Raw genomic sequence first — 21457 nt, 5'->3', positions numbered from 1 at the left:
TGAGGCCCAGAGAAGTAAAGTGACTTGCCCAAGGTCACACAGTAGACAAGCGGCAGAGCCGGGATTAGAACGCATGACCTTCAGACTCCCAAGCCCGTGCTTTATCCACTATGCTAGGATGTACTTTGGCCACTCCTGCTCACTATGTCCCGCCCCAAGGTTCCCCGTATATATGTTTGTACATATTTATTACTCTATTTATTTATTTTACTTGTACATATCTATTCTATTTATTTTATTTTGTTAATCTGTTTGGTTTTGTTCTCTGTCTCCCCCTTCTAGACTGTGAACCCACTGTTGGGTAGGGACCGTCTCTATATGTTGCCAACTTGTACTTCCCAAGCGCTTAGTACAGTGTTCTGCACACAGTAAGCGCTCAATAAATACGATTGATTGAAATACTTGGGGTTTCTGGCTTCTCTCCCTCAGCCTGCTCAGGTCATAGGTCAGAGAAGTGCCCTCAACATGGAAGACCTAAGCCATCCCCCCCACCCCTCAGGTTCCCCACCAATATTTGGGGTAACTGACTTTTCTCCTTCAGTCTACTCATTCTCTCTGTAGGTTGCAGTGTCTGGGTTGTGGGTATTTATGATGATGGCATTTGTTAAGCGCTTACTATGTGCCAAGCACTAAGAAGCATCCTCCACATGCCAGACCTAAACCATCATGCTCCTACTGCCCTTGGCAGGAGAGAATAATAATAGTAATAATTACGGTATTTGTTAAGCATTTACTATGTGCCAAGCACTGTTCTAAGCACTGGGGTAGATACAAAATAATCAGGTTGTCGGGTTCACAGTCTTCATCCCCATTTTACAGATGAGGTAACAGGCACAGAGAAGTGAAGTGGTTTGCTCAAGGTCACACAGCAGACAAGTGGCGGAGCCAGGATTAGAACCCATGTCCTCTGACTCCCAAGCCCTAAGAAGTATCCTCCACATGCCAGACCTAAACCATCATGCTCCTACTGCCCTTGGCAGGAGAGAATAATAATAGTAATAATTATGGTATTTGTTAAGCATTTACTATGTGCCAAGCACTGTTCTAAGCACTGGGGTAGATACAAAATAATCAGGTTGTAGGGTTCACAGTCTTCATCCCCATTTTACAGATGAGGTAACAGGCACAGAGAAGTGAAGTGGTTTGCTCAAGGTCACACAGCAGACAAGTGGCGGAGCCAGGATTAGAACCCATGTCCTCTGACTCCCAAGCCCTAAGAAGTATCCTCCACATGCCAGACCTAAACCATCATGCTCCTACTGCCCTTGGCAGGAGAGAATAATAATAGTAATAATTATGGTATTTGTTAAGCATTTACTATGTGCCAAGCACTGTTCTAAGCACTGGGGTAGATACAAAATAATCAGGTTGTAGGGTTCACAGTCTTCATCCCCATTTTACAGATGAGGTAACAGGCACAGAGAAGTGAAGTGGTTTGCTCAAGGTCACACAGCAGACAAGTGGCGGAGCCAGGATTAGAACCCATGTCCTCTGAGTCCCAAGCCTGTGCTCTTTAAGCCACGCTGCCTCTCAAACCCCAAACTCCTACTCCGCCCTTATCTAGGCCTGCCCTTCACTTGTGAGCCTTCAAATCCTTTACAATAATAATAATAATGGTATTTGTTAAATGCTTACTATGTTCCAAGCACTGTTTTAAGCACTGGGGCAGATACAAGATACGCAGGTTGTCCCACATGGGGCTCACAGTCTCAATCCCCATTTTGCAGATGAGGTAACTGAGGCACAGAGAAGTTAAGGCACTTGCCCAAAGTCACACCGCTGATAAGTGGCGGAGCTGGAATTGGAACCCACGACCGCCGACTCCCGAGCCCCTGCCGTTTCCACTAAGCCACGCTGCTTCTCGATCGAGAAGGAGTCCACAGGGAGAGAGTGCGTGTTTATTTTAAGTAGGAATATCTACCAATAGTGAAAGACGCCGCTTGGGAGGGTGACTTGCGCTGATATTTCTTTTGCAGGTTCATCCCCCTCCAGTTTGCGACTATTTCTGTGTACGACGCCAGGAAGTTATGCCTCAAAATCAAGCTGGTCAGTGGGCGCTCCTACTACCTCCAGCTCTGTGCGCCGTCGTCTAAGCAGGATGTCATCTTCCGCCAGTGGGTACAACTCACTTATCTCCTGCAGCCCCCTACAAAATACCGTGGAGACACAGAACGCACGGCGCCGCGGGAGGACGCTGATCTTGCGAGGGCGAGCGGAGATGGAGAGGTGAGCATCATGGGCGGTACTCTCCCTCATTGCTCATCTCCTTCAAGACCCCTCTTTTTGGATATCCCACCGACACCTCAAGCTTAACGTGGCACGGCATAGTGGATAGAGCACGGCCTAGGAGCGAGAAGGTCAGGGGTTCTTTGCCCAGCTCCACCACTTGTCTGATGTGTGGCCTTGGACAAGTCACTTCACTTCTCTGTGACTCAGTTTCCTCATCTGGAAAATGGGGATTAAGACTGTGAGCCCTTTGCAGGAGAGGGATTGTGTCCTACCCTATTTTCTTGTATCCACACCTCTCACATAGTAAGCACTTAACGAACACCGTTATTATTATTATTATAGTCCAAAATGGAGCTCCTTATCGTCCCACCCAAACCCTGTCCTCCCCATGACGTTCCCGTCACTGTAGACAGCACTACCATCCTTCCTGTCTCACAAGTCCGTAACCTTGGCGTTATCCTCGACTCAACTCTCTCACCCAACCCACATATTCATTCTGTCGCTAAATGCTGTCGGTTCAGCCTTCACGGGAAATACAGGGTGGGGAGATGGAATTAATCAGGGAAGGCTCCCTGGAGGAGGTGTGATTTTGGTGGGGTTTGGAAGATGGGGAAAGTGGCGCTCTGTTGGATATGAGGTGGGAGGGAGGTCCAGGCAGCAGAGATGGAGGGACAGTGAGTAGGTTGTTGTTAGAGGAGTGAAGTATACGAGTTGCATTGTAGTGGGAAAGGAGGGAAGTTAGGTAGGATGGAGAGATCCGATTGTGTGCCTTAAATCCGATGGTAAGGAATTTCTGTTCGATGCCGAGGTGGATGGGCAACCATGGGAGGTTTCTGAGGAGTTATGAGACGGGGGATGAACGTTTTTTAGGAAAATGATCCAGGCAGCAGATTGAAGTGTGGACTCAAAGGCTCAAAGAAAATGTCACTTTTGGTGAAATTGCTATATGGGTACATGTATAAGTGAAATCGGCGGCTGTAATTGGGAATCGCTGTGGCCTAGTGAAAGGAGCACAGGCCTGAGAGGCAGAGGACCTGAGTTCTAATCTCGTCTCTGCCACTCGTCTGCTGTGTGACCTTGGGCAAGACACTGGACTTCTCAGTATTTCAGTTTCCTCATCTGTAAAATGGGAATTCAATACCTGTTCTCTCTCCCCCACCGAACTGTGATACCCAGATCCTACTTCTGTTATTCTTGCCTAGAAAAGTCTCCCACATCGTGCTGAGTACAACACTCTGCCCATAGTAAACACTCGGTAAATACCACCGATTGATCGATTCATATCTAGCAGACCACTGCTCTCTGTCTTGAAAGCGCTTCTGAAATCACATTCTCCTCCAGGAAGTCTTCTCTGATTAATCTCTCAAGTTTCTCTATCTCCTCAATTGCCGTGTCAGCACTACTAAATCATCTAATTGACTCCCAAGGGAAGTACTTACGCTCATCCTATCTGTAATTTATTTTATTATCCATCTCCCCCTCAAGCTTTGTAAGAACAAGGATCTACTCATTCTACCGTACTCTTGCAAGCATTTAGCACGGAGCTCAGCACAGAGAAGCAGCGTGGCTCAGTGGAAAGAGCCCGGGCTTTGGAGTCAGAGGTCATGGGTTCAAATCCCTGCTCCGCCAATTGCCAGCTGTGTGACTTTGGGCAGGTCACTTCACTTCTCTGGGCCTCAGGTCTGTAAAATGGGGATTAGGACTGTGAGCCCCCAGTGGGACAACCTGATCACCTTGTATCCGCCCAGCGCTTAGAAGAGTGCTTCGCACATAGTAAGTGCTTAATAAATGCCATTATTAGTATTATAGTAGGAGCTCCATAAATATTATTGATTGATTTCCTTTCCAGTTGTTCTAATGGCCCCTCTCAGGGTCACATCTGGAGAGTTTCCACTACTCTTCCAGTCTCGATTATGAGACGGGGAGTCAATCGGAGGCCTACCCATTCCATTCCTAGTAATGGCTAGCGAACGGAAGGCTACAAGTCAAAACTCATCTGTGCCGGGCAACAGAAGCACGCGAGAGAGTCGAGGGAGGAGACTTAAGTTTACCGCTTGGAAGCAGGCTTCCAGATTTTTACCAAGAAAATTCCGTGGATCCACTACCAGAACGATTACAGATGGAGGTGGGGTGTTCTGGGATGTGTCCATGGCGTCACTATGAGTAAGAGACGACGTGACAGCGTAAGACATGACATGTTCTAATTTTGTGGGAGATTGTAATTGTTTAGACCAAGGGTAGCCTTTCTTGAGTAATGGAGGAGCCGAAGGCCTTTTGTCTCCTGTCATGACTAACCGGTGCCTCTCTTGTTATCATTTCTTATGAATTTTTGTTTTTCTGGTGAGCCCTTTGTGAGATTTTGTCTCCCGTAGTGACTAACCGGGGCCTTTCTTGTTATTTCTTATGAATTTTTGTTTTTCTGGTGAGATTTTGTCTCCCATAGTGACTAACCGGTGCCTTTCTTGTTATCATTTCTTATGAATTTTTGTTTTTCTGGTGAGATTTTGTCTCCTGTAGTGACTAACCGGTGCCTTTTTTGTTATCATTTCTTACGAATTTTTGTTTTTCTGGTGAGCCCTTTGTGAGATTTTTGTCTCCCGTAGTGACTAACCGGTGCCTTTCTTGTTATCATTTCTTATGAATTTTTGTTTTTCTGGTGAGCCCTTTGTGAGATTTTTGTCTCCCGTAGTGACTAACTGGTGCCTTTCTTGTTATCATTTCTTATGAATTTTTGTTTTTCTGGTGAGCCCTTTGTGAGATTTTTGTCTCCCGTAGTGACTAACTGGTGCCTTTCTTGTTATCATTTCTTATGAATTTTTGTTTTTCTGGTGAGCCCTTTGTGAGATTTTTGTCTCCCGTAGTGACTAACCGGTGCCTTTCTTGTTATCATTTCTTAATAATTTTTGTTTTTCTGGTGAGCCCTTTGTGAGATTTTTGTCTCCTGTAGTGACTAACCGGTGCCTTTCTTGTTATCATTTCTTATGAATTTTTGTTTTTCTGGTGAGCCCTTTGTGAGATTTTGTCTCCCGTAGTGACTAACCGGTGCCTTTCTTGTTATCATTTCTTATGAATTTTTGTTTTTCTGGTGAGCCCTTTGTGAGATTTTTGTCTCCCGTAGTGACTAACCGGTGCCTTTCTTGTTATCATTTCTTATGAATTTTTGTTTTTCTGGTGAGCCCTTTGTGAGATTTTTGTCTCCCGTAGTGACTAACCGGTGCCTTTCTTGTTATCATTTCTTATGAATTTTTGTTTTTCTGGTGAGCCCTTTGTGAGATTTTTGTCTCCCGTAGTGACTAACCGGTGCCTTTCTGTTATCATTTCTTATGAATTTTTGTTTTTCTGGTGAGCCCTTTGTGCGATTTTGTCTCCCGTAGTGACTAACCGGTGCCTTTCTTGTTATCGTTTCTTATGAATTTTTGTTTTTCTGGTGAGCCCTTTGTGCGATTTTTGTCTCCCGTAGTGACTAACTGGTGCCTTTCTTGTTATCGTTTCTTATGAATTTTTGTTTTCCTGGTGAGCCCTTTGTGCGATTTTGTCTCCTGTAGTGACTAACCGGTGCCTTTCTTGTTATCATTTCTTATGAATTTTTGTTTTTCTGGTGAGCCCTTTGAGATCTGGACAGTTTCTGCTCATTGCCCTTGTAGTTTTTCCCAGGACTGAGTACAGTGCTTGGCACAGCATAAGTGCTTAACTAGGGCAATATGCAATAATAATATTCAAAGATGAAATAAATAATAGCATAATAATATATGGAAAGATTGAGAGAACACATTGAAATTGGTCCCAATCTTGAGAAGCAGTGTGGGCTAGTGGGTAGAGCCCAGGCCTGGAAGTTAGAAGGACTTGGTTTCTAATCCCGGCTCTGCCAATTGTCTGCTGTGTGACCTTGGGCAAGTATTTGTTAAGCGCTTACTATGTGCCAAGCACTGTTCTAAGCACAGGGGTAGTTATCAGGTAGTCAGGTGGAACACAGTCCCACGTGGGACTCACGGTCTTAATCCCCATTTTACAGGTGAGGCAAGCCACTTAGCTTCTCTGGGCCTCAGTTACCTCATCTGTAAAATGGGGGTGTGAGCTCCATGTGGGACATGGACTGTATCCCAGCTAATTAGCTTGTGTCTACCCCAGCGCTTAGTACAGTGCCTGGCACATAGTAAGTGCTTAAGAAATATCATTTTGGGAAAAAAGAGCCTGCCCCATTGCTATCAGCCATTCCTATAATATCTAAATGATCAAACCTTCTATGTACATATTTTAATAATGTACTATATTATTTATGAATTGAATGTTTGATCAAACAATGATATTTGCTGAGTGCTTCCTGTATGCAGAGCCCTGTACTAAGTACTTGAGAAAGACTAGAACTAATAATAATAATAATGGTATTTGTTAAGCACTTACAATGTGCCAAGCACTGTTCTAAGCGCTGGGGGAGATACAAGATAATCAGGTTGTCCCACATGGGGCTCACAGTCTTAATCCCCGTTTTACAGATGAGGTAAACTGAGGCACAGAGAAGTTAAGCAGCTTGCACAAGGTCACACAGCGACAAGTGGCGGGGCCGGGATTAGAACCCAAGTCCTCTGACTCCCAACCCTGTGCTCTTTTCACTAAGCCATGCTGCTTCTCTAAGGTATGTGCCAGGCACTAACTAAGCGCTGGGGTGGATACAAGCAAATCGGTTTAGACACAGTCCCTGTCCCACCTGGGCCTCACAGTCTCAATCCCCATTTTACAGATGAGGGAACGGAGGCCCAGAGAAGTAAAGTGAGTTGCCCAAGGTCACACAGCAGACAAGTGGCAGAGCTGAGTTGAGAACCTGCGACCTTTTGACGCCCGGGCCTGGGCTCCAGCTGCTCTTCAGGGTCTCTTCTCAGAGAGACTAGAGGGACGGTTATTATTAAAAAAGTTGGTGGGCTGGGTTGTGGCGAAAGAAGAGGAAGGACAGAGAATACGTGAGGTAGAGAGAGTTAGTTGAGGGCATGAAAGCCCTCATGGATGGGCAACCAATGGAGATTTCTGAGGAGTGTGGCGATGTGTGTAGAGTGATGTTTTAGAAATGTGATCTTTACAGGAGAGCGAAGTTTGCACTGGAGAGGGGAGAGGCTGGAGGCAGGGAGACTGGGGAGGAGGCTGATGCAGTAGTTATAAGGGCATATGTTGTGTTTGGACCGAGTGAGGTGACAATTTGGATGGAGAGGAAGAGGCTGGAGATGTTTTGAAGATAGAACCCACAGGATTCTGTGACTAAGTGTCCTGGTTGAAGGAGAGAGACGAGTCAAGGATAATGCTAAGGTCGCAGACTTGTAAGAAGGACCTAGGTTCATAATTCCAACTCTGCCACTTATCTCCGTGTGATCTTGGGCAAGTCACTGAACATCTCCGTCACTCAGTGGAAAGAGCCTGGGCTTCGGAGTCGGAGGTCATGGCTTCAAATCCCAGCTCTGCCAATTGTCAGCTGGGTGACTTTGGGTAAGTCACTTCACTTCTCTGTGCCTCAGTTCCCTCATGTGTAAAATGGGGATTAAGACTCTGAGCCCCACGTGGGACAACCTGATCACCTTTTATCCCCCCAGCGCTTAGAACAGTGCTTTGCACATATACCATCATTCATTCAATCATATTTATTGAACACTTACTGTGTACAGAGCACTGTCATCTCTGGGCCTTAGGTAACTCATTTGTAAAATGGGGATTAAGACTGTGAGCCCCACATAGCTTGTATCCGCCCCAGCACTTAGTATAGTGCCTGGTGCATAGTAAGTGCTTAACAAATACCATTATAAAAAAGATAACGAGGATGGTGATGTAGTCAACAGAGTTGGAAAAGTGAGGGATAGTAGAGGGTTTGGGAGGGAAGATGGAGTTTAGTTTTTGACATGTTGAGTTTCAGGTGATGGTGAGGCATCCAAGATGGGATGTTCCCAAGTAAAAATAAATAAAATTAATGATGGCATTTATTAAGCGCTTACTATGTGCAAAGCACTGTTCTAAGCGCTGGGAAGGTTACAAGGTGATCAGGTTGTCCCACAGGGGGCTCACAGTATTAATCCCCATTTTACAGTTGAGGTAACTGAGGCCCAGAGAAGTTAAGTGACTTGCCCAAGGTAGAGGATGTTATTTTTATGTTTCCACTCAATTACATCTGCTTTGTCTGGGTTTTTTTTTCACTCTATTGTAGGTTTTTTGAGGATAGACATCTCTGGAAGCAAAATTTAATAAACCACCCTCACCCCCGTAAGTCCAGTATAGTTCCATGCTACTGAAACAAAAAAAAAAAGCAAAAATTCAATCTTAATTCTCTCTCCATGACCCCTTACCCACCTCCTCCCTCTGGTCTGGAACTCCCTACTCCTTCCAATCCGACAGGCCACTATTCTCCCTATCTTCAAAACCATCCTAAAATCACATCTCACCCAAGGGGCCTTCCCTAAGCCCTCATTTCCTGTATTCGCTCTCCCCTTTGCATCACCTGTGCAACTTAGATCTGTACCCTTTTACCCGCTCGATATAATAATAATAATCAATCGTATTTATTGATCGCTTACTGTGTGCAGAGCACTGTACTAAGCTCTTGGGAAGTACAAGTTAGCAACATATAGAGACTGTCCCTACCCAACAGTGGGCTCACAGTCTAGAAGGGGGAGACAGAGAACAAAACGAAACATATTAACAAAATAAAATAAATAGAATAGATATGTACAAGTAAAATAAATAGAGTAATAAATATGTACAAACATATATACATATATACAGGTGCTGTGGGGAAGGGAAGGAGGTAAGACGGGGGGATGGAGAGGGGGATAAGGGGGAGAGGAAGGAAGGGGCTCAGTCTGGGAAGGCCTCCTGGAGGAGGTGAGCTTTCAGTATGGCATTTATTAAGTGCTTACTATGTGCAAAGCACTGTTCTAAGAGCTGGGGAAGTTGCAAGGTGATCAGGTTGTCCCACAGGGGGCTGTCAATCCCCATTTTACAGATGAGGGAACTGAGGCACAGAGAAGTGAAGTGATTTTCCCCAAAGTCACACAGCTGACAAATGGCGGAGCCCGTTGCTGGGTAGGGACCGTCTCTATATGTCGCCAACTTGTGCTTTCCAAGCGCTTAGTACTGTGCTCTGCACACAGTAAGCGCTCGATAAATACGATTGAATGAATGAATGGAATTCGAACCCATGACCTCTTACTCCAAAGCCCGTGCTCTTTCCACTGAGCCACGCTGCTTCTCGTGATATCCATCTCAGGATATCCACCCCATCCTCAGCCCCGCAGCGCTGACGCGTGTATCTGTAATTCATTTCAATGCCCGACTCCTCCTCTAGGCCATAAGTTCCTTGCGGGTGGGAAAAATAAGCAGCTTTGTTATACTGGATTCTCCCAGGTGCTTAGTACAATGTTCTGCACACAGTAAATGCTAAATAAATTGTTTGATTATAACTGTGGTACTTGGGAAGTGCTTACTACATGCCAGGCATATGTTCTTTCCGTTAGGCCACACTGCCTTGCCTGAATTATGCGATAAACCCCTGAAAATGATAGTGTTTGCTTCTCCGCGATCTATCCCTATACATTTGTGGAGTCGCCCAATTAAACGCGGTTGCCTTTGATCAATGTTTTGCTAGATTAAGCTCCACAGATCATCAGTCACTTTATGGCCAATTTCTTTTCTATTGCCACTCCCAAAGGAAGAAAGCCAAGCAAAGAATGGAAACAACAGGCACCGGGAAGAGCCGAGAAGGGAACGTGACACCAGAAAGCCTTCTGTTACAGTGGTACCTGTAGAAGAGTGTTATAATTATATAGAAATCGGCACTGATGGTTTCAAGACCCCTGAACAGGGAACAACTGGGGCAGAACTGATCAAGGGTGATTATGACCGTGAGAAAAAAAGCCATGAAACCACAGAGATGGAGGGAGAAGCTAAAGAAGAGGCTGAGGAGGAGATTACAAGAAAGGAATCCAGGTGTGTAAGATTTAGTTCAAAATTAGAGTTTGAAAGAACACAGCTTGGCCCCATCTCCACAGGTGACGAGCTTGCTCGTTACCGCAAGGCAAGCGCTTAGTACAGAACTCTGCACACAGTTAGGTGCTCAGTAAATACCAATGATTAATAATAATTATGGTACTTGTTAAGTCTTACTATATAATAATAATAATAATGATGATGGCGTGTATTAAGCGCTTATTATGTGCAAAGCACTGTTCTAAGCACTGGCGAGGTTACAAGGTGATCAGGTTGTCCCACGTGAGGCTCACAGTCTTAATCCCCATTTTACAGATGAGGGAACTGAGGCCCAGAGAAGTGAAGTGACTTGCCCAAAGTCACACAGTTGACGAGTGGCGGAGCCGGGGTTTGAACCCATGACCTCTGACTCCAAAGCCCGGGCTCTTTCCATTGAGCCACGCTGCTGCTTCTGTACTATGCACTGGGGTAGATCCAAGCTAATCAGGTTGGGCGCAGTCCCTGTCCCACGTGGGGCTCCCAGCCTGAATCCCCATTTTACAGATGAGGTAACTGAGGCCCAGAGAAGTGAAGTGATTTGCCCAAGGTCACACAGCAGACAAAGAAAAGCTTAGTACAATGTTGCAAGTGCTCAATAAATATGACAATGAATAAAGTGGGGGAGTCGGGAGTTCTTTTGACTCCCAGCCCTGTGTTCTATCCATTAGGCCTGTATATATGTATATCACCTGTATATATGTATATATGTTTGGACATATTTATTACTCTATTTTACTTGTACATATCTATTCTATTTATTTTATTTTGTTAGTACGTTTGGTTTTGTTCTCTGTCTCCCCCTTTTAGACTGTGAGCCCACTGTTGGGTAGGGACTGTCTCTATATGTTGCCAATTTGTACTTCCCAAGCGCTTAGTACAGTGCTCTGCACATAGTAAGCGCTGAATAAATACGATTGATGATGATGATGATTAGGCCACTCTGCTCGATTGATAGAGTGGATTACAAGCAGAGACCCCATAGAAACAAGGAGAACTCCACCCTCAGAATTCCCTATGACGCAGGACAAGAGCTGAGAAGCAGTCCGTCCTGGGAGTCGGAACGACCTGGGTTCTAATCCCTGCTCCCCTCCTTGTCTGCTGTGTGACCCTAGGCAAGTCCCTTCACTTCTCTGGGCCTCAGTTACCTCACCTGCAAAGTGGGGATTAAGACTGTGAGCCCCACGTGGGACAGGGACTGTGTCCAATCTGATTAGTTCGGATCTACCCCGGTGCTTAATACGGTGCCTTGGCACATAGTAACATAAAGCAGGAATTTCCAGAGGTCTCTCAGGATGAGAGGTCATGGGTTCAAATCCCCGCTCCACCAATTGTCAGCTGTGTGACCTTGGGCGAGTCACCTGGAAGTCAGTTACCTCACCTGGAAAATGGGGTTAAGACTGTGAGCCCCACGTGGGACAACCTGATCACCTTGTCACCTCCCCAGTTCTTAGAACGGTGCTTTGCACATAGTAAGTGCTTAATAAATGCCATCATTATTATTATTATTATTGCCAGCTGGGTGACTTTGGGCAAGTCACTTAACTTCCCTGTGCCTCAGTTACCTCATCTGTAAAATTGGAATTAAGACTGTGAGTCCCCTGTGGGATGACCTTATCACCTTGTAACCTCCCCAGTGCTTAGAACAGTGCTTTGCACATAGTAAGCGCTCAATAAATGCCATCATCATCATCATCATCATGAGGGTGGGGCCAGGCAGCCAACCCCTGCTTTATTTATGAATATCTCCAATCCCAAAAGATTTCTCATTAGGCAGGGATCCTGAGAGGAGGGGAACCAGAATCGAGGCTCTCCATCACTCCTCTGAACAGGGTGAAGGAGGTTGATTGGATACTTTAAGGGCATAATGATCTAGGGAGATTTATTAACCCCGGGGGCTTTGGAAATGCACTCGTATAATAATAATGTTGGTATTTGTTAAGCGCTTACTATGTGCCAAGCACTGTTCTAAGCCCTGGGGGGGATACAAGGTAATCAAGGTTGTCCCACAAGGGGCTCAGTCTTAATTCCCATTTTACAGATGAGGGAACTGAGGCCCAGAGAAGTGAAGTGACTTGCCCAAAGTCACACAGCTGACAAGTGGTGGAGCCGAGATTAGGACCCATGACGCAGTGGAAAGAGCCCGTGCTTGGGAGTCAGAGGTTGTGGGTTCTAATCCCACCTCTGCCACCTGTCTTCTGTGTGACCTTGCCCACTGTTGGGTAGGGACCGTCTCTATATGTTGCCAACTTGTACTTCCCAAGCGCTTAGTACAGTGCTCTGCACACAGTAAGCGCTCAATAAATATTAATGATTGACCTCTGACTCCCAAACCTGGGCTCTTGTCACTGAGCTATGCTACTTCTCTGTGTACAAGGTTGCATTAATTTATTCTTTCAATCGTATTTATTGAGCGCTTACTGGGTGCAGAGCACTGTACTAAGCACTCGGGAAGTACAAGTCGGCAACAGATAGAGACGGTCCCTACCCAACAACTGGCTCACAGTCTAGAAGGGGGAGACAGACAACAAAACAAAACATGTAGACAGGTGTCAAATGCATCAGAACAAATAGAATTATAGCTATATATGCATCATTAACAAAATAAATAGAAGAGTAAATATGTACAAATATATATATGAATGATAGAAATAGTATTCATTAAGCATCTACTGTCTGCAGAACACTACTAAATGCTGGGAGTGAATAATAATAATGATTGTGGCATTTGTTAAGCACTTTCCTTGTACTATGTCACTGGGGTGGATATGAGAAAAATCAGATTGGACACAGTCTTAATCCCCATGTTACAGATGTGGTAAAACTGAGGCCTACCGAAGTGAAGTGTCTTCTAGACCGTGAGGCCACTGTTGGATAGGGACCGTCTCTATATGTTGCCAACTTGTACTTCCCAAGCGCTTAGTACAGTGCTCTGCGCACAGTAAGCGCTCAATAAATACGATTGAATGAATGAATGACTTGCCCAAGGTCACCCAGCAGACAAGTGGCAGAGCTGGAATTAGAACCCAGGTCCTTTTGACTCGCAGTCCTGTTATTTTGAACTCTTTCAAGCATTTAGTACAGTGCTTAGAGAAGCAGCGTGGCTCGGTGGAAAGAGCCCAGGCTTTGGACTCAGAGATCGTGGGTTCAAATCCCGCCTCCGCCAATTGTCAGCTGTGTGATTTTAGCAAGTCACTTCACTTCTCTGGGCCTCAGTTCCCTCCTCTGTAAAATGGGGATGAAGACTGTGAGCCCCACGTGGGACAACCTGATCACCTTGTAACCTCCCCAGCGCTTAGAACAGTGCTTTGCACACACAGAAGCAGCATGGCCACAGAAGCAGCGTGGCTCAGTGGAAAGAGCACGGGCTTTGGATTCGGAGGTCATGGGTTTGAATCCCGACTCAGCCACATCTGCTGTGTGACCTTGGGCAAGTCACTTAACTTCTCTGAGCCACAGTTACCTCATCTGTAAAATGGGGATTAAGATTGTGAGCCCCACGTGGGACAACCTGATCACCTTGTATCCTCCCCAGCGCTTAGAACAGTGCTCTGCACATAGTAAGCGCTTAATAAATGCCAACATTATTATTATTATAGTAAGCGCTTAATAAATTCCATCATTATTATCATTATTAGTGCTCTGCACATGGACAAAGCTCAGTGATATCGATTGATTAGGGGTAGTTGGGAAACTAGAAGCTGCAATTTTTATAGTAAGATAGTTTGGGAGTAAACGGGAATCGGTATGCTTATTGCAGTGCCTAAACCTCTCTGCTGAAAAAGGAGTTTCAGTATTGCGCGCTCATAAAAAGTCCCCAAATTGGGTCATGGATTCAGAGCGTTAACCTCCTAAGTTAGTGAGACACAGATCAGTGATTTCCACAGAGCGTTTGGAGACTGAATGGGAATAAGTGCTTAGTACAGTGCTCCGCACCTAGTAAGCACTCAATAAATCTCGCTAATGAATGAATGTCTTTTCTGGCAAAGCTTTCATCTGAGCTGTTTGTTTGCAGGAACTCCAGAAGTGATTCAGGAGCTGCAGGTATGCTACAAATTCTCTTTATATTCCCTAGTGATTCCCTGATGCCCGTGACACAGTCACGGAAGTAACACTGATAGAATAGATATGGGCAGCCAGGGGATGTCAGTGCAATGCATGCTTTTCCCTCCTCCTCACTCTCTAACTCCCTATTTTTGTTTTCTTTTCCCATCTGTGACTGTCACAGAAAGAGCCTGGGAGTCAGAAGGTCATGGGTTCTAATCCTGGCTCTGCCACTTGTCGGCTGTGTGACCTTGAACAAGTCATTTCACTTTTCGGTGCCTCAGTAAAATGGGGATTAAGTCTGTGAGTCCCATGAGGGTCAGGGCCTGTGTCCAACAACCTGATTTGCTGGTAATAATAATAATAATGATGATGGCATTTATTAAGCGCTTACTATGTGCAAAGCACTGTTCTAAGTGCTGGGGAGGTTACAAGGTGATCGGGTTGTCCCCCGGGGGGCTCACAGTCTTCATCCCCATTTTCCAGATGAGGGAACTGAGGCGCAGAGAAGTGAAGTGACTTGCCCAAAAATCACACAGCTGACAAGTGGCGGAGCAGGTATTTGAACCCATGACCTCTGACTCCAAAGCCCAGCACTTTCCACTGAGCCACGGTGGGTGGTACCCACCCCTGCGCTTACTACAGTGCCTGACACATAGGAAGCGCTTAATAAATACCACAATTAGTGTTATTATCATTGCCTTCTAGACTGTGAGCCCACTGTTGGGTAGGGACCGTCCCTATATGTTGCCAACTTGTACTTTCCAAGCGCTTAGTACAGTGCTCTGCACACAGTAAGTGCTCAATAAATATGATTGATTGATTGATTGTGCAGGGAGAACCTGCAGTGGCTGAGGTAATGGCTTCTCCATTTTAACTAGCGAGAATGATGTCCAACTAATACTTCTGTATAGATGTGACTGTCAATTTGCCAGTCCATAGCTCTGGCGTACACAACTGTACCTCCACTTCAAGACACGACTTGAACCACTTTTAGGGGATATCACTTTGCTCCATATCCTTATCTGTATTTCCAGAGGCTAGCCACTTTGTTGAGAATCCCGAGACTCTAAAAAGAAAGTTGCCTTTCAAATCCCCACAATCCACTCAGGAGGGTGCAAAAAAACGTTTTGGGTTTCCACCTCTGCTGAACTGGATCCATTTTCTTGCTCTTGGAGGAAATTTGCATGGGGGTAGGGGGCGGGAGAGAAAGGAAGGGAAGGAAGAAGGGAGAGGGAGAAAGTGGGAGGGAGAAAGGGGGAGGATACCCCTGCTGAGGTTAGAATTTCAACCAACCCCTCTCCAATTTTAGTAGATTGGGTGGGCTGGCTTGGGGTTAACTACCCTCCTCTTCCCTCCTCTGCCCAATCCAGCCTACCCCAAAAAGCAGAAGTGGCAAAGCTAAAGCCCCGTGAATTGGCACCTATTAATGCCTTTACTCATCCTCATATTATAACATCAATCATGGCTATATGTTATGCGATTTCCCACCTTAATTAACCCCTTTTCTTGTTTGTTTTTTCTGCCTTCTTTTCCTCTGTTCATTCCTTCACCCACCTGCTTTTCTTTTTCCTTTTTTTATCTGCTTCTTTCCCCTTAGGCTTGTATAGTTTTTCCGTTTTCCCGCTGATAAGCATTTCTTTCCCCATGTTCACAATCTAAATCACTTCTTGTTCCCCACCTGAATTCTTCTCTTCGCACCATACTCTGGTGGCTTTCAAATAAACCCCATACTCTTAATAAAGACTCAAACCTCCTTTTCCTTCAAATTTAAGCTAACAGTAACAAGTAGGTGAGCCCTCTACCACAATTACTCCACTTCAATCAATCAATTAATCAATCAGCCATATTTATTGAGTACTTACTCAATCTTACTCACTCAGTCTTACTTACTGAGTCTTACTTACTGAGTCTTACTTACTCAGTCTTTTAGACTGTGAGCCCACTGTTGGGTAGGGACTGCCTCTATGTGTTGCCAATTTGTACTTCCCAAGCGCTTAGTACAGTGCTCTGCACATAGTAAGCGCTCAATAAATACGATTGATTGATTGATTGATTACTGTGTGCATAGCACTGCACAAAGCACTTTGGGAGAGTATAATGCAACAGAGCTGGTAGTCTCGTTCCCTGCCCACAAGGAGTTTACAGTCGATAAGAGATGACAGACATTAAAATTGATTAGAAATAGGGGAAATAGAGCACAAGAATATTTCCATAATTATTATGGGGCCGGAGTGAGAGATCCCACTATTAACGAATACATAAAAAAAAGTCATGCCCGTATAAATCTCCAAAGCAAGGCCTGATGGAAAGAACACAGGCCTGGGAGTCTAAGTTCTGAGTTCTAATCCCTGTTCTGCCACTTGTTTGCTGTAAGACCTTGGGCAAGTCACTTAACATCTTGTGAGCCCCCCGTGGGACAACCTGATCACCTTGTAACCTCCCCAGTGCTTAGAACAGTGCTTTGCACATAGTAAGCGCTTAATAAATGCCATTATAAAACTTCTCTAGGCCTCAGTGACCTCATCTGTAAAATGGGGACTAAGACTGTAAGGCCCAAGTAGGATGTCTCCAATCTGATTATCTTCTATCCACACCAGCGCTTTAGACCATGCCTGCCCTTATATACCTTAAAAAAACTGTGAGAGGTCAAAGCATATTAACAATCATTGATGGATTTGTTAAGTGCTTACTGTGTGCCAAACACTGTACTAAACTGTAGGATTGTGCAAGATAAATCAAGTCAGACAGTCTCTGTCTCAGATGAACCTAAATTTTTTTTAAATGATGATATTTGTTAAGCACTTACTAATGCCAGGCACTGTTCTAAGCACTGCAGTAGATATAAGATAAACAGGGTGGACACAGTTCTTGTCCCATATAGGGCTCACAGTCTTAATCCCCATTTTGCAGATGAGGGAAGTGAGGTACAGAGTAGTGAAGTGACTTGCCCAAGGCCACACAGCAGACAAGTGGCAGAGCTGAGATTAGAACTCGTGACCTTCTGATTCCCAGGCCAGTGCTCTATCCATTAGGCCAGGTTCCTCTCCTAGAATAATAATAATGATAATAATGATGGTATTTGTTAAGCGCTTACTATGTGCAAAGCACTATTCTAAGCGCTGGGGGGATACAAGGTGATCAGGTTGTCCCACGTGGGGCACACAGTCAAACCCCATTTTACAGATGAGGAAACTGAGACCCAGAGAAGTTAAGTGACTTGCCCAAAGTCACACAGCTGACAATTGGCAGAGCCGGTATTTGAACCCATGACCTCTGACTCCAAAGCCCGTACTAGAAGGGAGAAGAGGTATTGAATCCCCATTTTACAGATGAGGAAACTGAGGTCCAGGGAAGTTAAGTGACTTGCCTAAGCCCGCACAACAAGATAGTGGCAGAGCTGGGTTTTAGGGATTTTTTAATGATATTTATTGAGTACTTATTATGTGCCAGGCACTCTACTAAGTGCTGGGGTAGATACAAGTTAATCTGACTGGATATAGTCCATGTCCCACATGGAGCTCACAGTCTTAATCCCATTTTACAGATGAGATAAGTAATTGAGGCACAGAGAAGTGATTCACCCAAGTGACAGAGCCAGGATTAGAACTCAGGTCCTTCTGACTCCCAGCCCCGTGGTCTACACACTAGGCCATGCCTTTCAGCTACAGTTCAATTCAGCAGCATTTGAGATCCTCAGAGTTTAGCACAGTGCTCTACACCCAGTAAGCACTCGATAAATACCACTGTTAGCTGAAGTTCATAGCCCATACAGGGAGGGTAACAATCTGCACCCACTCTGAAGCCTCCACTGTAACTTCCACGCTTAAAACAGTGCTTGGCACATAGTAAGCGCTTAACAAACACCATCATTATTATCTCCCCTTCTCTTCTGTCCTTTTCAGTCCCCATTTCTAGGCTCTGTCTTCTCTTTCAGTTATGTTTTCTTTTTAACAGTAAGGCCGAAGGTTGTGCTGGTCTACTGTAAATGGCATTTCAGCGTCATTTCTCAGCAAGATGGAGTGAAAAGGAGAAATCAACCAGTAGAGTTGTGACGAAGGGAAGAAAGCTATCACGATAGAAGAGGGAGGGTGACACCACCTGAGAAAATATCTGAGGTAATCAGGGTGAAAAACTGCCTCCTGTTAATCAGCAATGCTATTTATTTTATTTTTTTTACGGTACTTGTTTAACAGTGGTATTTATTGAGCACTTATTGTATGCAGAGTGTTTGGGAGAGTACCATTCAACAGAAATGGTAGACAGAATCCCTTCCCACGATGAGTTTACAGTCTAGAAAGTGTTTACTATATGCCAGGCACTATTCTAAGCACTGGAGTAGATACAGGGTAATCAGATTGGACACAGTCCATGTCCCACTGCTTCTCAATTAATGAAACTGATGAAATGCATAATTTAAAAGGGAGGAATCAAGAAATGACCACTCTAAAGGTAACCCTATTTACAAATGAAGGAAAATGAGTATACTGAAAGAGCCCAGTACTTTACCTCAGGCAAATCAGCAACACAGACTCCATTCCTGCCCAAGCAGCACACTCCTGATATCTCCGGAACAAATCACCAGGTAACAAGCACACTGACCATGTCTTTTTGAACTTTAACTGGGCCACAGGGCAGAGTTTTCAGGAGGAGAGGCCAAAAGACAAGCCAGAAAGGGGGAAAGGGAGAGTCAGAGTTAGCCAGAGATTCCGAGGGAAATATAGAGGGGAAAGAGAAAGGCAAAAGTAGGGAGACAGGAAGAAACAGAAACAAGAGAAAGCAGATCCAAAAAGATATAGAGACATGAAGAGAGCAGACATAAGTACACATAGGCAAAAGAAACATATTCAGGCTAATCCTCTTCCTCCACCACTATACACATGTTAAAAAAGAACGCACACCTTCACAGAGCTATAGGAACGGAGCCACTCAGCTCACAGATGTGTTTGACAGAAGAGATAAGAGATGGAAAGAAATAACAGGTGCTCCCACTTGCTGCTCAGAATGTCTGATATTGGATCGGTGGAGGAAGGAACTCCAAGCAGCCAGGCCAAGTTGTTGATATGCTTGGCTAGCCTTTCTCTGACCTTCTCCCAAAAATGCTGCTTATCCCGCCCCTGACCCTCTGGGCTTAAAATTGGGAACAGGGGCGTACGCAAGATAATCTAATTCAGGACACCTGGACACATTCTACTTTTTACTAATAACTCATACTATTCGAACACTGAACAAATATTAAGCACTTTGAGATTCATTTGTTGTGGAAGATGAATGCGTATTAGTTTGCTTTTCTAATCGGGTATGATCCTGGTAGTGGGAACATTTTTAACTCGAGACACAAACTCTAGATCCTCAATGCCCACCGAAAATTCAAGTTGGAAATTTGAGGGATTACAGACCACCTTGATAAATTCTAGTGAATCGTTATTTCTTTTTCAAAAATAGAGTGAGCAATGAAGTCGACCAAGGAGTACAGATTGGGTCAATTTAATGTCAAGATTAAATCATTCATTCAAGCATATTTATTGAGCGCTTACCTTGTGCAGAGCACTGTACTAAGTGTTTGGGAAAGTACAATATAACAATAAACAGTGCCCACAATGAGCTTACAGTCTAGAAGGGGGAGACAGACACCAATATAAAGTTACAGCTGTGTACATAAGTGCTGTGGGGCTGGGAAGGGGGAATGAACAAAGGCAGATAAAGAAGGGCCATAAAGAAGGGGGTGGGAGAAGAGGAAAATGGGGGCCTATCTGGGAAGACCTCTTGGAGGAGATGTGCCTTCAGTAAGGCTTTGAACAGGGGGGAGAGTAATTGTGTGTAGGATTTGAGGAGGAAGGGTGTTCCAGGCCAAAGGCAGGATGTGGTCCAGGGTCCGCGGAGAGACAGGTGAGAGCGAGGCACAGTGAGAAGATTAGCATTAGAGGAGCCAAGTGGGTGGGCTGGGCTGTAGAAGGAGAACAACAAGGTGAGGTAGGAGTGGGCAAGGTGGTAGAGTTCTTTAAAGCCAATGGTGAGGAGTTTTTGTTTGATGTGGAGGTGGATGAGCAACCACTAGAGTTTTTTGAGGAGCGGGAGGAGACGTCCGGAACGTTTTTGTAGAAAAATGATCCAGGCATTCATTCATTCAGTCACTTATTGAATGCTTACTGTGTACAGAGCACTGTACTAAGCGCTTGGGAAGTACAAGTCAGCAACATGTAGAGACGGTCCCTACCCAACAACGGGCTCACAGTCTAAAAGGAGGAGACAGGCAGCAGAGTGAAGTACGGACTGGAGTGGGGAGAGACTGGAGGCTGAGAGGTCAGCAAGGAGGCTGATGTAGTCATCCAGGCAGGATAGGATGAGTGTTTGTATTAACGTGGTAGCAGTTTGGATGGAGAGGAAAGGATGGATTTTAGCCATGTTGTGAAGGTGGGACTGACAGGATTTAGTGTTGGATTGAATATGTGCATCTGAGCATCTGTGATGAGCACCTGAGGTGATATAAGCTGGAAGATGGGTGACTAACTTCAATCTTTTAAGTGAACAAAACAGTTTATACAAGCAAGCTTTCATTCTTTCTCGTGGTCTCTGGGAGCTGTGCCCTGTCCCCTTGATGACACCCAGATTGATTTCTACTTCTCTTCAGTTTCCCTATCTCTGGCATTAGCCCAATCTGTGATGCTGTGTTTAGGTTTCCAAAACCACCCAGGATAGTTTTCATTCACACAAAAACCTTCCATCTAAATTTATCTTAAAGTTGACTCTTTCATTGCAAGAGGTGCATGAAGATCGGCGTATTTAAAAAAAAAAACACCTAAGTCTTTAAAAATGATTACTACTGCAAAGTTGGTTGTGAAGAAAAAAATATAATAAAAATTTTGATGAATTGCAGATTTCACCAGGATTTTGGGAAGCCTCCATATGCTTCTAAACAGAATTTTTCACCAAGAGAAATCCCTAAGCGTCCATCAGTTGAGTTGTCTCCTGACTTTTTCAATATTTAATCAACTCTGTGTATCGTTATCTAGGACATAAAGTCAGTTCTCCTCTGACGTGGGGATTGGGTTTCTGGGTTGCAGAAAATTCAGCATATAGTACTCTAACCTTGACAGTTGCAGCTCACATGCTCAAAACCGTTTCTTTTATACCTGTGGTAGTATGCAGGCAGTTGTGCAATGCTCCCTAATTGCACAATAGCCTTCCA

At 44.8% G+C, this 21457-nt stretch overlaps 1 protein-coding gene across 1 annotated transcript in view; it reads left to right on the top strand.

The window, feature by feature from the left end:
• The window catches only part of FAM71D (family with sequence similarity 71 member D), a 43632-nt gene extending 27639 nt beyond the window's left edge, over positions 1 to 15993 (top strand). Inside the window, exons 4-7 of the mRNA XM_038765908.1 lie at positions 1977 to 2226; positions 9911 to 10188; positions 14240 to 14268; positions 15869 to 15993. Of these exons, the coding sequence (XP_038621836.1) occupies positions 1977 to 2226; positions 9911 to 10188; positions 14240 to 14268; positions 15869 to 15930 (619 nt within the window). The 3' untranslated portion in view covers positions 15931 to 15993. The remainder of the gene's footprint in view (positions 1 to 1976; positions 2227 to 9910; positions 10189 to 14239; positions 14269 to 15868) is intronic.
• The last annotated feature ends 5464 nt before the right edge of the window (positions 15994 to 21457 follow it).

The sequence above is a fragment of the Tachyglossus aculeatus genome, chromosome 23 (genome assembly GCF_015852505.1).
Source record: "Tachyglossus aculeatus isolate mTacAcu1 chromosome 23, mTacAcu1.pri, whole genome shotgun sequence".
In the NCBI taxonomy this organism is placed as follows: Eukaryota; Metazoa; Chordata; class Mammalia; order Monotremata; family Tachyglossidae; genus Tachyglossus; species Tachyglossus aculeatus.
Note: the sequence above shows the minus strand (reverse complement) of the source record. Positions and strands in the feature narration are given on the sequence as shown.